Source organism: Rhinolophus ferrumequinum, chromosome 21 (assembly GCF_004115265.2).
Source record: "Rhinolophus ferrumequinum isolate MPI-CBG mRhiFer1 chromosome 21, mRhiFer1_v1.p, whole genome shotgun sequence".
NCBI classification, from domain to species: Eukaryota; Metazoa; Chordata; class Mammalia; order Chiroptera; family Rhinolophidae; genus Rhinolophus; species Rhinolophus ferrumequinum.
In genome coordinates, this window is record NC_046304.1 from 10,286,708 (window position 1) to 10,304,149 (window position 17,442).

A 17,442-nucleotide genomic window follows, 5' to 3' on the forward strand; every position below is an offset into this window, starting at 1 on the left:
GGGAGAGTGCAGGTGGGTGAGGATAAGGCCAGGGGGGCTGAGTTCCAAAGCGCCTGGCCTAAAGCTCTCCCCACCCCTGCTGCCAGATGTGGAGCTGGACCTCCAGCGGAGCGTGCATGCTGTGCTCCGGGAGCTCAGCGCCCAGGCCCCGGCCCTGCAGAAGCACCAAGGTAAGGGCCTCTAGGCCTCACCTGTCTGCCCCCACTGCTCCCCCACCCACACCAGCCAGCTCTTCCCACACATTCTTGGGAAAGGGCCTGGCTTGGAGCTCACAGAGTGAGGGGCTTCCAGCCGAGCCCCCATCCTGCTGGAAATCCTTGGAGCCCAAAGGACCCAGAAGACTTCTCTGCCCTTGGCTCACTCTGCCAGCAACTATGACAGAGCCCTTTGGGGATCCACAGCCCTCTTTCCTAACCTCCTTCCCCATCTCCAAATAACACTCCCCTGGGCCCCCCAGGCCACATGACTTCCAGAACATAGCATGAGGCGCTGATCAGGAAGCACTGCTGATCCACAAACCACACGCACACACCCCTCCCCACTAACGTCCCACCTCCCCTTCTTTCTATCCTGGGAATCCCAGTCCACCTCGGGCAGCAGATCAGAGCTCCCCCACACATGAGAAGCCCACTCATGTGCACCTGGAGCCAAGCACCCAGCTGAGTCGTCAGCCCTGTGGCTGGTCAAAATCATGGTCTGGGGCTCCAGAACTGAGCGTCCTGCTCAGAGGCGTCTCCTCTGAGAGCTGCCCGGCCCGCCTGCTTGTGCGGGGCTCCCCTTTCTTCTGGCCCAGGTATGTGGAGATGGTCCCTGCACAAGAAGGTCGAGCGAGATCCTGGTAAGAGTCCGGCGCTGGTCCGAATTCTGCTCCGAGAACTGGAGAAGGTGGGTTCTCGGGCTTTGGGAGGCCAACAGGGATTAGATAAGGAGAAGCCAATCCATTGGGGACAATGTCCCATCAGTGCTGCATCCCTCAAACTGTGGTCCTTTGTGGACCATCTGCATGATTTTTACCACATGTGTCTCCCTCCCGTACTTTTCTACAAGCAGTGTTTTCTTTACATAGACTCACATTGTTTAACCTGAGCTAACATATTTTAAAAAGAAACCATAATATGACCATCAATGGAAAACCCGTATCACTCGATAGAAACAGAAAACACCTATAAACCTAAATGCATAACTATTAAAAGTGTTCAAAATTATCCTTGTACCCCCTGAGGTTATCCTCCATACCGCTCAATGCTCTGAATACAACTGTTGGGGAAACGCTGCACTGAAGGGAGCCTCCAAGCTGGGGACTTCCTTGTTGCTTTGCTGCCAGCTCCTGCCCTGGGTCAATGCTGCCCCGCCCCCACGGAGTTCCCTGCATCCTCCCTCTCCCCTCACACCCTCATACTCGGACTCCCACACCTGTGCACTCTCCACATCCCATTTCTCCTCGACCAGGGCAGACTGTAGCCCCTGGCATGGTGGGACGCTGCCTTCCACCCCGTCTCTTGCCCACCCCTCTACCCCCTCAAACTACATGCTTCTGGGATGTAGTGAGCCTCCCTCAACCTCCAGCCCAATAAATGTCTCGTGATCCCCTGTTTTCTAGGCAGAAAGGGAGGACGTCCGGCATGTCATCATTCCCTTGCTGCACACTCTAATGTACGTGCTCACTAAGGTGAGCTGGGATGAGGGTCCGGGTGGTCGTGGTGATCCACGACGAGCGACTGGGCTGGATGCTGTCCTCTCCCCTCAGTGGACACCCACTCTTGGCCAGGCAGCAGCCTAGAAAACCTCTTGGCTTGCCTGCCCCAAATTGGCTTCTCTGCACTAGCTGTGCCCTCTCCCTTTTAGATGAAGATAAACCTGTGGAGCCAGTGGAGTCATGGGTGGCCCGAGCGAGCAAAAGGGTTGGGAGAGGAGCTGCTTTGCTAGAGGAACAGGATGGGATGAATTCCCCTCTTAGAAAGTTTGAGTGGGGTGTCAAACAGGTGATGTCTTACAGACGCTGGGGGAAGAGGCTGAAGGTGTAGATTTGGGAAGTGTAGCCCAGGTCCAGCTGCCAGGCCCTACCTTCCTCCTCTCCCACCCCACCCCACCCCACCCCACCCCACCCCAGCCAGGACCCTTTGTGACCTGCGGCTCTAGGTACCTCAACTCCTCCCTCTCGCCCAGGCCACCGGCATCACGGAGGAGCTCTACCGGAGGACCTACGCCTTTTGCATGAAGTCACTGACCCTGCCCGCCCCCTACTGTACGGTTGCCCTGGACTGCGCCATAAGGCTGAAAACAGAGAAGGCCGTCCCAGGTAGGAGCTGTGCAGCTTCCTCTCCCATGCTGCAACTCCAGCTGTGCCCAAGGTCTTTTGTTTGTCTCCAGGACTCTGGGGAGCTCAAAAAATCCTGGCACCTCCTTTGGGAAGGTGGGGAGTAGGGGTCAGAGACTCGGGCTGGCTGGCTAAAGTGGTCTGCTTTGCAGGAACCCTGTACCAACGGCTGATCATTGCTGAGCAGAACTTGAGGAGTGAACTGTATCCCTACCAGGAGAGGTGAGTGGCCCCAGACCACGTGCTGCCTTCCGCCCCCTGAGTGACTGCTCACTGACAGGAGGACAAAAGAGGAGGCTGGATTGAGAGGAGCCCCAGCAGAGTTTTTGTCCAGCAATGGGGGGGTGTTTTCAAGGTGGACGGGGCATGTGCTTCTCTGGAGACCACTGAAAGCAGGATAGGTCTTTCTTCTGGGGCCGGATTCAGAGCTATCCTGCTCACATGCAGAGGTTGGGCAGGACCACTGGCCTCTGGAGTTCTCTTGTTTCACCTCCATCCTGCCTTTGACCATGGTGCAGCATCAACCATCCAGGCAGCCAGAGGCAGCTCAGAACGTCTGTATAATGGAAGGGGTTCAGGCCACAGTCACACCATAAAATCTTCAGGCTTTGTGTGTGTGCCTCACCCTTTAGATAAGATTGAGGAAATATCCACTGTTCGTGTTGGGGACAGGGACTGAAGGTGTTGGGGGTACATAGCTTCCTCCCCTACAGGTACATACCTCTGAGGCTCTGTGTTCAGGGAGGCTGCAGGGAGGTGAAGGGATCCTTAGGAATAAGCACTGGAGAGGTTGGAAGGACAGAGTTGAGTGAAGAGGAGAAGGTGGGTGAGGTTGGTTTTCTGGTGTGATAAGGGTGATGAGAGAAGATGGGACTCACTCAGCGCTCAGAGTTCCAGTTTTGGAAGGAAAGGTTTAGGGCCTCTGGAGGATATGGTCGATGAGCCAGGACACTGAGGGAGGGAGCAGGATTTAGGTGAGACCTTACCTAGATGTGAAACTAGAGGGACGGAGACGGACTAGCTGCCCCTGTAGAAGGGTCATTCATTCTCCTATTTGCCACAGTCCCCACCACTCCCTATAGCTCCCCCATAGAATTTTTAAATTTGTGGCTCCTGGTTTTGGAGGGGCTAAATAACTGGGGTGGAGGGTGCTGCATGGTTCTGAGGGTACCCCTCCTGTCGCTCCACTCCCCGTAGTCAGCCTCATCAGCACCGCCTTCCCTCCACTTCTGCCCTCAGAGTGTTCCTCTTCGTGGATCCTGAGCTGATATCTCCCTCGGTGTGCAGTGCCCTGCTGCTGGAGATCGAGGCAGCCCAGGTGCAGCAGACACCCGAGGCCTGCATGCGCCATGTGGTCTCCCACGCCCTGCAGGCAGCCCTGGGGGAGGCCTGCCACACAGGTGCTCTGCAAAGGAAGCTGCAGGTAATTGCCCTGCCCCTGCCCATGTTGGTTCCAGCCCAGGGCCCTGCACGCCCACACCAGTTGCTCACTCTATTCATCTTCCTCCCTCTCCTGTTGCCATATCACCCTCCTCCCCCCAAATCAAAAATTAAAACACTTTCAATAAGCAACATCGGAAAAAATGCAGATAAGTCACAGAAGAAAATAAAAATCACTCACACCCCTCTACCCAGACATATTAGCAATTAACATTTTGGTATATTTTCTTAATAATAATGACAATGATAGTTGTAATAGCTACTGTGTATTGAATGCCTGTTATGTTCCAGGCACTGTGTTAAACATCTCAGATGTATCATATTTTAAAATTCTCACCGCAACATTGTGAAATGGATAGCTTTTTCAAAACTAAGGCCCAGAGAAATTGATAACCTACTTGTGGTCACACGTGCAGCGTCACTGAGTCAGGATTTGAACTCAGATCGATCTGACGGCAAGCCTATGTTCAGTCGCCTCCTAGCCCCACTCTCCTGTCTCTTTTTTGACAAATTGAGATGTCAAACTCTGCATACAGTTTTATATACTGTATATATATATATGTGCACACATATAATCTTTATTTTCCCATGCCATTGGAAATGTGCCATGTGGAAATATTTTCCTTGGAAAATAGGTACTTCTAGTAGGCAAATATTCTCTCTCGTGAAGGTGCTATTATTTGTGTAACTACTCGCCTGTTCCTGTTGCGGGTATTTAGTTTGTTTCCAACACTTACCCATTTATTCCCTAGCTTTCTCTCTGACTCAGCTGTGACCCCATCCACAGCCAAGGCTCCAGAAGGTTGGAAATCCTCTGGCCAAGGGTTGTACCAGGGGCTGGATTTCTTGGGTGGGAGAAGATGCTGCCCGGGGCACTGTTGGGAACAACCTTTTTGCAGGGAAAGGTGCCTGTCCTCCAGGAAGGCTGGACTGGATAATGGCTAAGTTTCTGGGCTGCTTGGACTCAGGGCTGTGGTGTTGCCACTGCAGGAGGGAGCAGGTGCCAGTAGGGAAGGTGACCACGAGGGGTCAGCTATCCCCTGCTTGTCCTGCCCCAGAAAGTGGGTACTCGTCCTTTTGCCGATCCATGTCTCAGACCCTGCTTTGCCCATCAAAATGCATTGGAGGTGTTGCTCTTCCTTCTTTCGTTTTCCATCTGGAATCATCTCTATCCTGAGCATTCCATCTTGGGTCCTTTCTTTGACGGATGTGTTTCATGTATGGCTGGGTCCCTCCTTAAACCATGTTGATTTCATTGATATCATTCCTTTCCTCTAAAAGTAGTACCATGCACACCTTGAAAATACCATTCTTTTGTGGTTGCCCACCCACTTGGGCCTGTAGAAGGTTCTTGACTCACTGCCCCCCACCCCACCAAACTTGGACGTCTCTCCTTCTACAACACCTCCTTTGGGGAGTTCAGAACACACAGCGCATTGTGGAGGAATTTCCACATACACACACTAACTCGTACCTAAACCTCATTTTGGTTCTAGCACAGATTATCTATGGCCCCTCTGTGGGCTACTGTCCCCTCTCCCTGCGATTGGCTGTGGCTCTTGGAAAGGTAAGGAGGGGAGAAGCCCTCCTGACCAGAGTTTGTCTGCTGACCCAGCAGCCCCACCACCCGTCCAGTGGCTCTGGAGGTTGATTTTGGCCGTAGTGATGGCGCCATTTTGACAAAACCACGTCAAACAAGGAAGAACATTCATTTTTGTTTCTCAGTGATGTGGCGAATAGACGATGCCAAGCCGCATTCCATCACTCAGGTGGCTGCAGCGGGGGTTCAGGGGTAGACTTAGGAATGAGGCTAGGCTGGGTTTCAGGGTGTCAGGAATGGGATGGGATTGGGAGATGTCAGGTCAAGAATAAAGTGGGGCTCATGGCTGGAATTAGCAGGTCTGTTGCATAAACTATTTTGCAATAGAAAAAAGAAATGCTGAAAGTAAAGGCTGTATTTAGGCACAGTCAAAATGTTAGGCACTCCACCCCCTACCTCACGTTATCCAGAGCCCAGTGCTCTGAGTCTTCACTGTTGTGTATAGAGAACTGGGGGGAAGGGAGGAAGACGAGCAGGGAGAGACTTGGGGAATGCATCATTGAGCTCATGTTAGAGACCCTCAGAAGCTTAGAGTTAAGCTTCAGGGGACCTCAACAGTCCCCTGGCATCTATCTTCCCCTATTGGGTGCAGGGGCTCCTAGATATCAGCCTGGCCTGGGGACGTTGACCACTCTGCATCCTACTGAGAACTCCGGCCCCCTTATCTGGAATTCTGCCTCTTAAGGCAGCTTTAGGGATGCCCTTCCCGTCATACCTGCTGGCTAAAGGACAAGTGGGGCCTGGGAGAGATGGCTCAGCCAGTCCTAGTCTGGTGGGTAAGCCTTATCTGACCACCAGCCCACATCCTTTCTGCTGAGGGCCTGGTCTGAGGCCCAGGTGGGAAGTACATCTGTCTCTCCACATGTTTAGGGAACCAGCTGACAAGGCCTTGAGACTGGGAGGTTAGCTTGGGATAAGCCATCTCTCTGACGCTCTGCACTGTGTTATGGGTACTACAGCTGGGTGTCTCCAGCTAGGGCTGCCAAATGTGGGGTCAGGGTAGCAAGAACCAGGGGAGGCTTCTTTGCAAAGCCTGAAGCCAGGGATTTCTGGAGGGACGTGGGAATGAGGCCAAGGAAGGAGTCTGGGGACACACCTTTGTCAGTCACCTCTCGGTGGGTTGGCAGCAGGACTGCGAACCAGCCACAGCTTCTCGACGTCTAATTTTCCTCATTCTTTTGTTCTACTGAGCTTCAGAAAGAGCTCACCCACAGCGGATTCTATAGGAGCCTCTGGAGCTGAGCTGGCCTTTCAGAGTTGTCCCGAATTGGGGTGAGGGGACCAGGCCTTTATACTTCCATGTCTACTAGTTATTAGATGTGGACTGTCCTCGGGAAGGGGCATGACCTTGGAGAGGTGGCTTTCTTCAGCTGAGGGCAATTTTGGAGAGGGACTCAGTTGAGAGCTATCAGCTGCCAACACTCCCAGCAGCGAGGCTAAGGAATGCCTCCGTCCTGAAAGTGGGGAACGGGGGAGCCACCATGGTATTTATCACACCATCTCACTCAGAGTCAAAGCCAAAGTCATTACAATGGCCAGAAGACCCTCATGATGCCCCACTTCCTCCTTTCCATCACTGATCCATCTCCTACACTCTCCCTCTGTCTCTGCTTCAGCTACACAGGCCTCCTTATTGCTGCTCAAACATGCCAGACACACTTACACCCCAGGGCCCTTGCACTTGCTGTTCCCCATGCTGGGAATGTTCTCTCAGATATCCACGTGGCTCGCTCACTTCCTTTAGGTCTTTACTCAAAAGTCACCTTTCAGTGAGGCTTCTCTGATCACACTAAAATTTAGCCCCGCCCCCAAATTTCACATCCTCCTTTCCTGCTTTATTTTTTCTTCAGCACTTATTGTTATTTACAATACTATAAATTGTACTTACCTTGTTTATTATCTCCCCCAACCTCCCCCCGCCCCACTACCACCACCCACAGAGACACACTATAATATGAGCTCCATGAGGACAGGACTTTTTATCTGTTTTGTTCACTGCTGTACCCCAGCACCTAGAACAGTGCCCGGCACATAAGAGGTGCTTGATAAATATTTAATTCACTTATTTATAATGAATTTATAAAATGAAGCAACAAGATGAGATTCTCCTTGTGGCCCTTTCCAACTTTGATTCCATATCCCTCTAATTGCCTTTGTTCATTCAGTTGCTCATTCAATAAATATTAGAGCCCTAGCTAGTCAGAAGGACCCACTCTCCCTTATCCCGGGAAGGTAAGACCCCGCGCAGCACATCCCCAGCACAGAACAGATTAGAGCAAGTCCTGTTGTACCTGCCCATGTCACTTGTTTGGACCCTGCAACCCCAGCGATGAGATGGGATTGGTTGGTGGTGGGTGGGGTGAGGAAAGACAGCCAGAAAATATGATCCAGGGCAGTTCTTCTTAGGGTGTCAGAGCTGTACCGCTGGAGGCAGGAGGCCACGTGCTAAGGAGCATGGAATGGCACCGTGAGAAACTCTTTCAGAACCTGTTTCTATTAAGATGAAAGGCTCAGCTTGGTGCTTTACCTGTAACCTCTTTAACACTTACTAATCTCCCTTTTTAAAAAGAGAAAGCAAACTTCAAGCTTGAAAGCCTTGGCAGGCCATGGTACGTGGCTAGAATTTAATGATGCTTTGTGATCATCTTAGTTATTTTCTATTTACTACAGGTGACACTAGCCTTTTTATTTAGAGTAGCAATATAAAATTTCCTTTTAAAATAATTTTGAACCAAAACAGTGAGATGATTTAAATAAAAATAATGAGTAAATAACAGTATAGGTGCTATGACAAGGCAGTATAGGAATGACAGAAGTTAAGGAAATACTCGACAAATATTTATTGAACACCTACTACGTGCCAGGTGCTGTTCTAGGTGCTTGGGATACGGCTGTAAACAAAACAGACAAAACCCCTAATATTCCTGGAGTTTACAGATCCGAGGGCTTGGTGATGCTCCAAGGAGGGTGGGCGCCAGAGGCCATTCCTGTCCCTCTGGGTTCCCGACATTGCTGGGCACCAGCTGTCTCCCCACACCAGGTAGAGGGGACCTGCAGTTGCAGGCAGCTTCTGGCAACAGCGGTGGAGAGTCAGGAGCGGTGCCCTGGTTGTGGGGCGCAGACGCCTTGGCGGGGAAGCTCCGCCCAGACCCCAGCACAGAGGGGAGGTGCCAGATAGAGCAATCCGTGCACCTGTGGACTTGGCTGGGGTGGGTGGGTACTGGGCTGGATCGAGGCTCTGACGCTCCTCCCCGACAGGCCAGTCCCCGCCGCGCCCTGGAGCGCTATTTCCACGCCGTGGTGACAGCCGTGGAGCAGATGGCTAGCGAGCCCAGCCCGAGTCGGGAGGGACACCTGAGAACGCTGGAAGAGATTTACCGCTCGTTGCTGGGGCCGGCGGTGGCCTCCAGGGGGCGCTGCAGCGGTAAGCGGCCGACGGACGGGCGCGGGCAGCGAGGCCCCTCCCAGCGCCGTGGGCGGCGGTCGGGGGACCCTGAAGGAAGGGCCAGAAAGCAGCGCTGTCCCTGCTCAGAGACTGCGTAGCTGAGGCCGGGTGGGACCCTTGGCCGCTCCTAGGAGCCTGGGGAACTGAGGGTGGCAGGAACTTGGAAGGTTCTGGGCTAAGAAGGTGGGTAATTTGTCATGATAACAGTTGACACCAACAGGGCACCTACTATACTCCAGTTGCTGTTCTAAGCACTTTACATATATTCAAATATATTACATATATTAAATCAATTAATCCTCATAGTAAATTTATGAGGTAGGAAAGCATTATCCCCATCTTATGATGAGAAAACTGAGTTATAAAGAGGCTATCCATCTTGCCCAAGATCACACAACTACAAGATTCAAACCCAGGATGACTGGTTCTTAACCACTGTACTAATCAAAGGATCTCATGGTCCAGTAGCCGGATCAACATCACTGACATCTGGTATCATCGATTTTTATTCCACACACTTCCTTTCTATTTGCATTTTTATAAGACAATATCATACACTGATGGGAAGCAAGCCCATGTGGATTGGGAACCCCTAAGGAGCCCTGAGAAGTGTCCTGCAACATGTATTTCCGGAGAATGGTTCTAATGTATTTCCTGTTTCATGGTCGCCCATGGAATTCATCAACCTGCATGTCCCAGAACACAATGTGCCCCCCCATGGGTACATGGCACTGGCCTAAGGACTAGAAACCGCGGGCAGGGGTCAGTGTGTCAGCCCTGGCCTGGCACTTGACCTTGGCAGCCCAGGGATGATAGAGGCTGCAGAAGTCACGATGAGGCAGGCAGGATGCCCCCGCCCCAAAGATTTCCTCCATCTTCTCAGTCTTCTGTGTTTTGTTTTGCTTTAATATTCTATATCGCTGATTACCTCTGTGCCTCTAACACCTACATAGAAAGGTCTGCTCAAGAAGCCTCCCTCCTCCTGAAGCTGGGACATACTCTGGGGCAAATCTGGCTTTGCTCTCCTTGGATACCACTTGTTAACTCAGCAGTAATTCTGTTTAGACAGGATGAGGTCTGAGCTGGGCCACCCCCACCATCCCAGCCACATTCAGCACCTGTCTCCTACCTTGACTTGTCCAGCACATCTTAATGGCCAGCCAGCACCCCTTTGAGCCCCTGCTGCTACAGGGACAGCATGGGACAGTGATGATGAGCACAGTGTCTTGGGTGAGAGCATGCACTTTGAAGCTGGGCTGCCTGGGCTCAAATTCTGGCTCTGCCACTTACTGTGTGACCTTGGGCCCGTTACTTAACCTCTCTGTGCCTTCGGCTCCTCTGTAAAGTGAGGATAATGATATTACCTGTGGCCCAGGGTCACTGGCCAGGATCCAGTGAGATGATGGCAGTGTGTACAAGGTGAGGAGAACAGTGTCTGGCAGTAGTAAGTGTTCTGTGAACACTGGTTGCTCTCCCCTGAGGAAGCTTGCAGCCTCATTAGGGAGGGAGGCATGCTATGTAGAAGTTAGGTGTGCCCAGTGAACAGCCAGTAAGGTCTGCTGGGGAGGGAATGACCGCTGGGCCTGGAGTGGTCAGGAAGGCTTCCAGAAGGAGGAGGGGAGGAGGGGCAGGCCCTGGTCTCTGCCAGACCCTGGTCGGCAGGCTTCCTGCTGCCCTTAGTCCTTGGCTGATGAGATCTCTTCAGCATCACCCACAGGAGCAAACATTAATTGTCTATTGTATGCAAGCTATTGGATGAGACCCTGAGAAATACAGCAGCAGTTTTCCCACCTCCTCTGGATGTAGGCAGGGCATCTAAGAACAATGATAGAGGCAGCACGGCTGCAGCACGGAGTTGGGGGAGGGACCAACCATAGAAGAAAAGGTTGGGAAAGACCGTGAGCTGTTTTGTGAAGACTCCGAAAGGCTCAGTTAGGAAGTTTGCAGGAAACAGGGAGCTTCTAAGCATTCCCGAGCAGGGAGGGGACTCCTGCATGCAGCGTTAGGCCCCCAATGAGCTGATGGCGGCAGAGGGACAGAAATGGAACAAAACCAGACACGGGAGGGCCAGGGTCTCTGCCACCCGCTCTAGGCCCCACCGGGAGCTGGAGGTGGGTTGGGGAGGGCTGAGGAAAATCCAACAATGCTCTCCTTCGTGGTCTCCACAGCTTGCTCCTTCCTTCAGGTGACCCCGTCCCAGATCGGCCGCCGAGCACCCCTCTGCCCAGCCCGCACATCACCTTCCGCCTGTGGACGGATGAGGAGCAGCTGTGTAAGTGCCACGCCTTCGACCTCCTCCGCGGGAGCTGGCTGCGAGCAGTGGCACGTGTGTGTGCGCTTCTGTGTATGCGTGTGTGTATACATGTGTCTGTGTGTGTCTCCATATGTCTGTGTGTGCACGTGTGTCTGAGCGTGTCTGTGTATGTGTATGTGCCTGTGTGTAGCTGTGGTGTCGGCGTGTGTCTATGTATCTGTGTATGTGCTGTGTGTGTCAATGTCTGTGTCGAGGTGTAGCTGTGTCTGTGTGTCTGTGTGTACATCTGCTGTATGGCTGTACGTGTGCTCCTCGTACCCTGAGTTGTTCTGCACGTCTGGCAGAAGGATGCATTTTCTGTACGTCAGAATAGCTCAGTGCCTTAGCCCCTGGCCTCACATGTCCGGAAAGTGCCACATGCCCACAGTGATGCCAGCAGACAATGCGTGTCCCCAAGAAGGAGGCAGTCACCAGAGTAACGGTTCCTGGAGCTGGAGGGGGCCTTCCAGAGAGACGTGCCTACCTGACACTTCCCCACCACACTAGTGTTCCCTCCCCACTGTCCCCTGGCTCTTGCCAAGGGAGAGGGGAAGACAAAGGTACAGGTTGTAGCGGCAGTGCGGGGACAAGTCCTGGCACTTCCTTTCACATGCTGACCCTAGACACTCAGTTTTCCCTCTGGGCCTCAGTTTCCTCGTGGGAAATAAAATGAAGGTAGGTTAGAAAAGCCTGTGAGTCTTTCCAGGAGCTGCTGGTCTGTTATCTGTGTCTCGGGGGAAGCTACAGGGAGTCAGAGAATGGGAGGAGGCTAAAGAGTAAATGTGAAAAAGAGGGCTCTTAGAGTCAGGAGGTACTGGGTTCAGCTGATTTCTGTCGCGTGCAGCACAACACGGGCAGTGAGAGAACGAGAAGGGGCGGCAAAGGGTTAAGAAAGAAACAGAAATCAAGAAAGTTGTGAAACAGGGGGCCAAGGGTCTCCCAGCCTCAAAGGACTGAGAGCCCCGAATCGGGCCGCCTTCTGGCTTTTTTTGATGAACACACAAGTAGCCTTGTTTTCTCCACAGTCTGTGAGTCTCATACATCATACCAGAAAACTGATTCAAACCAATCACCCTTGCCTGCAAACAGCTGGAATAGAAAGTCCCATGATGTCTTAACAATTATGATATGTGCCTCCCCAGGAACAAATCCTTTATGCTAAAACTTATTGTTAAGAATGGAAGGAGAACTGATGTTATCACACCATTGACTCACTTCCCAAGCAGGTTGTGGGAAGGAGGATAGCCACAGAGGCAGAAGCTCTCCTTAGCGGGGGAAGGTGGGGGCTGTACCCACCACTATCGACCCTGTGAGTTCTCCTGGTGGTCCCCACACGGTTCTGCCTGGCTTGGGTTGTTCCTCCCGTGAGGAATCTTACCCGTCATTGGCTGACCAACCATTTTTTGGGGGCCAAACAGAGAGACATGAAGTGTAAGCACAAAGGTGAAGCGAAGTCCCTGGAAGGAACGGTCTCACAGACTCTTCTTTCTTTAGGGATAGGCACGAGCGGACGGACGGTTAGGCTGCTGCGTGACAACAGATTTCTTTACTGCAGGACTTCTTCTCAGAGCCTTTAAGATGTTTACTAATGGAATTCAACAAGAGGTGGCAGACGTGTGTGGGGTTCTCAGTTCTGTGGCCACAGAACCTAAGTTTCTTTATGGAGCATCTTGTGGGGCTTCTGTTCAACTAAACAATGTTTGAGAAACATGGAACCTCAGGCCTTGCCAGGATGAGGCCCTGCCAGCCTCGTGTATCCTCCACCCTTACGCTCCCCCGTTGTTCTCCACATTCCAGGGAAGGAATTGGTGTTCTTCCTGAAGCCACAATCCCAGCTCCACCTCAGTGCTGACTTGGACGCCTTGGATTTGCAGGGCTTCCTGCCAGACCGGGAGCTGGCCCGGGTGTCCATGCTGTCCACCGACAGCGGCATCGAACGAGACCTTCCTCCAGGGGCTCAGGAGCTGCCTGCACCCAGCAGCCCTGAAATGGAGCACACTGTGCTGCAGCGCAAAGGGGGCATCAAGAAGCGGGTGTGGCTACCGGACATCTTGATGCCCAGCAGCTGGGATGGGCCCCCAGGGCTGCACCGGAGGACAGGCAGGCCAAGTGGGGATGGGGAACTGCTCCCCGGGGTCTCCCGGCTGCACACCGCCCGGGTGCTGGTGCTAGGGGATGACAGGATGCTGGGGCGCCTGGCCCGGGCCTACCACATTCTCAGGTAGGGCCCTGAGAGGAATGGCTGAGGGTGGGGGAGAGTGGGGGCACAGGTGGACCTGGCATGGGCTGGTGGAGGGGCAAGGAATGGCTAGGGAGGATCAGGGGGCAAAGGCCAGGATAGGATGGGGGAGGATGGTACACAGTGCACCCATTCCATAGATGAGAAAACAGAGGCTCAGAGAGATTAGGTAAATTGCCCAAAGTCAAGAGATAATCAAGAGCAGAGCCAGGATGTGAACCAAGCCTGTTTGAAGCCCAAACCCCTGCCCTCACCCCTGTGCTCTGCTGCCCTTTGCCAGGAAACGAGAGATGCAGATGTTCTGCCTTACTCCTAGACTCAGCCTGCAGCTCTACTACATTCCTGTGTTGACACCTGAGGTAGCTGGACGGGAGGGGGACACGGGGGGAAGGGATGGAGGGGGTGTCAGGAGCAGGGCTCTGGGTTAGGGGCTGGGCAGTGACACACTGCAGCCTTGCCTCCCCTGACTCTGGGAACTGGGATCACCCTTCCTTGGGATATGGAGCTGGGCGAGACTTCAGGTCTTGTGTTCCAGGAGCCAGAGACACAGGCCCTATGCACTAAATGTGGCCAGAGAGATGTCCTCTCCTGTGGCAGCCTGCCCATTGCTGGTTCTTGTTTTGCTTTGCAAAGGGAATTAATTGCAAGGTTCTCTTCAAACAGGGGGCTCACGCACACATGCGCTTGCTTCCTTGGAATTTCAGGCAGTGGAAGCTGCTGACCTCCTGGGGGAGATGAAGTCCCACTTGCAGTTTTTCATTTCTGTTGCCCATTCTGCTGCGTATTGGGGGCATTAAATGCAAAGCAACACTTGTCTCTCCCGTTTTAAAACTGATGATCATTTTTCAACATCCCTGGCAAGTGCCTCAGAGAAGAATAGTCCAGCTTCATCTGAGGCATAAAACAGAACAGCCTTTACATGGGGCAGAAATGGCTCTACGAGGTTAAATGATTTGACTGCATTCCCAAAGCCAGTTTGCCTAGGACTGGGGCCTGGGGACCTTCCAGCCAGGAAAGGAGTGTCAGAGAGAGGGCCTGACAGGTGGGCTTCAACCCCTTGTCCACAGAAGCCCACATCATCCAGGCATTTGGAGCTGGGAGAGCTGGCTGCGTTCCTGGGCCGTGCAGACCCGTGGTATGAGAGCACCATCAACACCCTGTGCCCGGCTATCCACAAGCTGGCAGAGATGGTAGGGGCAGCGAGGGTAGGAGGTGGGGAAGAAGGGGGGAGGGCAGGGGGTGGGAGCTATTTCAGATATTACTCTTGACCCTTGATCTCGAGGGTCAGCCCAGGTGGGAGGAGGCAGGAAAGGAATACAGGAGGGGAGCCTTAACCACCTAGTGGTTGGAATTTACTTGGAATACTTACCAGGTACCTACAGTCAGCCCTCCATATCCACAGGTTCTACATCTGCGGATTCAACCAACCCAGGATGGAAAATATTCAGGAAAAAAAAGTATATTGTTGCTGATGTGTACTATGTAGTTAGGCCTATGATGCTTGTGTCTGTACTGAACATGTACAGACCTTTTTTCTAGTCATCATTCCCTAAATAATACAGTACAACAACTATTCACGTAGCATTTCTATTGTACTAGGTATTATAAGTAATCCGGAGATGATTTAAAGTCTATAGGAGACCATGCGTAGATTATATGCAAATACTACACCATTTTGCGTAAGGGACTTGAGCATCTGAGGATTTTGGTATACACGGGGGTTGGGGTTGCTGGGACACCAAGGGACAACTGTACTTTGGACAGGACCATTGTGGAAAAGATAAAGTAAAACATTCTTTCATAAGGGTGTAGGCCAATTAAATTCCTTCTTTTATGGGTTTCCTGTGGTGATTTCACCAATTCCAATAGCTTTTGCTTCTAGAGCACTTCCATGTGGCAGGCTCTGTTCTAAGCACTTACACACAGCCTTCCTACCAAGTATATACTCTTGTCGGCAGGTGCTATTGTCACCATGTCCCCATTTTACAGATCAAACAGCTGAGGCGCAAAGAGATTAGGTAACTTGTCCAAAATAAGAAAATGAATGGCAGAGTTCCACCAGGAATCAGGCCCTTGATTCCAGAGCAAAACCATAGTGCTGCTGCCTAACCCCTGCTGACCAGGGGGAGGGAGCTAGTCTTTTACTGATTTAAAAAGGCCTTTACACATATATGTTAAGGGAATCGTATCCTTTTTGAGGTCATACGTGTTGCCGACATTTTATTCCGCTTTGTTATTTGCCTGTCAATTAAGTAAGCAGTGTTTTTTCATCTTCAGAACTTTAATGTTTTCATAGTCATACATACCGTTTTTATGCTTTGAAAAGTCTTCTCTACTGATGAAATTATATCCAAGATTAAATAAATATTCACTGTAACTTTAACACTTTTAATATCTCAATTTGTACATTTAAACAACCTATCTGCAACTAATTTCAATGTTTAGGGTGAAATATGTAATTTCATTTTTTCCAAGTGTTCAGCCAGTTGTTCTAAGCTATTTATTGCATAAACTATCTTACCCCATCAATCTGAAATGCCACTTTTGTCATTTACTAAACTCTTACATATGCTTCAGTTTATTTCTGGATACCTATTCTTTCTCATTGATCTATCATCTCTGTACAAATTAGCAGTTTTATATTTTAATAGCTGTCAGGGTAAGCCTCCCCCATGGCTCATCTTTTTCAAAACTTTTCAGACTATGCTATTTATGTTTGTTTCCAAATAAGTTTTAGAATTTTATTGTCATTTTATTTTTAATTCCCTTGGGATTTTATTTAAATTTGAAGGAGAATTAGCATCTTTAGCATAATAAGTCACCCTCTCTGGGAGCATGGTAATAACTCTACATTTATTAAAGTCTTCTTGTATATCCCTCTGGATAGTTATACATTTTTCATCATGTAGCCCTTACCAATTTCTTGCTAAATTTCATCCTCATGTTTGATAGTGTTTTCTTGCAGTTGTGGATGGTATCTTTCTCCCATTATACTTGGGTAGTAGTTACTGCTACTATAAAAGGAACCTATTGATTTTTACATATTTATTTTTAAACTTGCCACTTTACTGAGCTCTCCATTTTGTTACATTGCCTGATTGATTGGAGTGCCTTCGTATATATTTTCTTCCAATGAAGATGTTGAGGAAAGGCATGTTTTCTGAATTATGGCTTGTCTAAAAATGTCTTTGCATATACATGGAAGACTGTTTAGCTGGGTATTAAAATACCTTTCCCTCAAAACTTGGAGGCTATTATAGGCGGAACATCGGATGCAGGTCTCATTTATGTGCCTTTGTTGGTAGCTTTCTTCCCTGCCAGGACACATGTAGGATTTTGTTTTTCCCCTGCTCTCCTTCCACTTATAATTAACCATTTGTATGGCCCTTACACTTGCTCCAAAAACAAATTTCCAGATGAAGAGACAGGAAACAGTGTGAGCAATGGCAGCATCATTAGAATAAGTTCATAGATTCTCAGCGTGACCTTTTTAAGGGAACAGTATTTCAATAGACAAGATATGAGAAGCAGAAGAGATATAGGATTGGATACGAGATAGATTAGATAAATTCTGAGTTCTTTCCATCTCTGATACTATCAGATTCTATGTAGACATTCTGTTCCATTTACCAAAAAACCCCAGGATTATGCTTTATAACTATACAGGGTTGAGGAAGGCCTGTAGGACATGGCACTAGTTCTTTCCCAATAACAAATAAACATTAATTAGTTTATTAATATATTCAGATACCATAAGAGCTAAAAGAGACATCAGCTCCTCTGGTTCAACCTCTCACGTCCAAGGTTACCTGGCTAGTGAGTAGCTAATCTAAACCTAGAACTCATTCCAGACTATTTTATCATTAGTTATATTCTCAAGCATCTTGTCTACCTCAAGCACCCAGCACAGTGCCTTACACATAGAGGTCCCAATATGCCTTGTACAATTGAAATGAATCAGTCCCTGGGGAAATGGGGCTTTGGATGTGTATATTTTGACTAGGAGTGGAAATTGGATAGTAGGAAAGGCTTGGACTGTTTTGAAGGACAAGCTGGGTTAGTGCGTCACAGAGGGCATGTGGGGGCTTTGGAGTTTCTCTGTTAAGAA

The 17,442-nt window shown here is 50.5% G+C and overlaps 1 protein-coding gene across 3 annotated transcripts in view; it reads left to right on the forward strand.

The window, feature by feature from the left end:
* The window catches only part of PIK3R6 (phosphoinositide-3-kinase regulatory subunit 6), a 58,696-nt gene that overhangs the window by 25,114 nt on the left and 16,140 nt on the right, over positions 1 to 17,442 (forward strand). For 2 of the 3 annotated variants that reach the window (XM_033089093.1, XM_033089094.1), the window contains exons 3-13: positions 87 to 170; positions 794 to 885; positions 1,601 to 1,669; positions 2,167 to 2,299; positions 2,470 to 2,539; positions 3,557 to 3,740; positions 8,616 to 8,781; positions 10,988 to 11,074; positions 12,893 to 13,316; positions 13,615 to 13,693; positions 14,402 to 14,524. In XM_033089093.1, coding sequence (XP_032944984.1) covers positions 87 to 170; positions 794 to 885; positions 1,601 to 1,669; positions 2,167 to 2,299; positions 2,470 to 2,539; positions 3,557 to 3,740; positions 8,616 to 8,781; positions 10,988 to 11,074; positions 12,893 to 13,316; positions 13,615 to 13,693; positions 14,402 to 14,524 — 1,511 coding nt within the window. Of the gene's footprint in view, positions 1 to 86; positions 171 to 793; positions 886 to 1,600; positions 1,670 to 2,166; positions 2,300 to 2,469; positions 2,540 to 3,556; positions 3,741 to 8,615; positions 8,782 to 10,987; positions 11,075 to 12,892; positions 13,317 to 13,614; positions 13,694 to 14,401; positions 14,525 to 17,442 lie in introns of those variants that run through there. The other variant, XM_033089095.1, reaches the window with a different exon arrangement.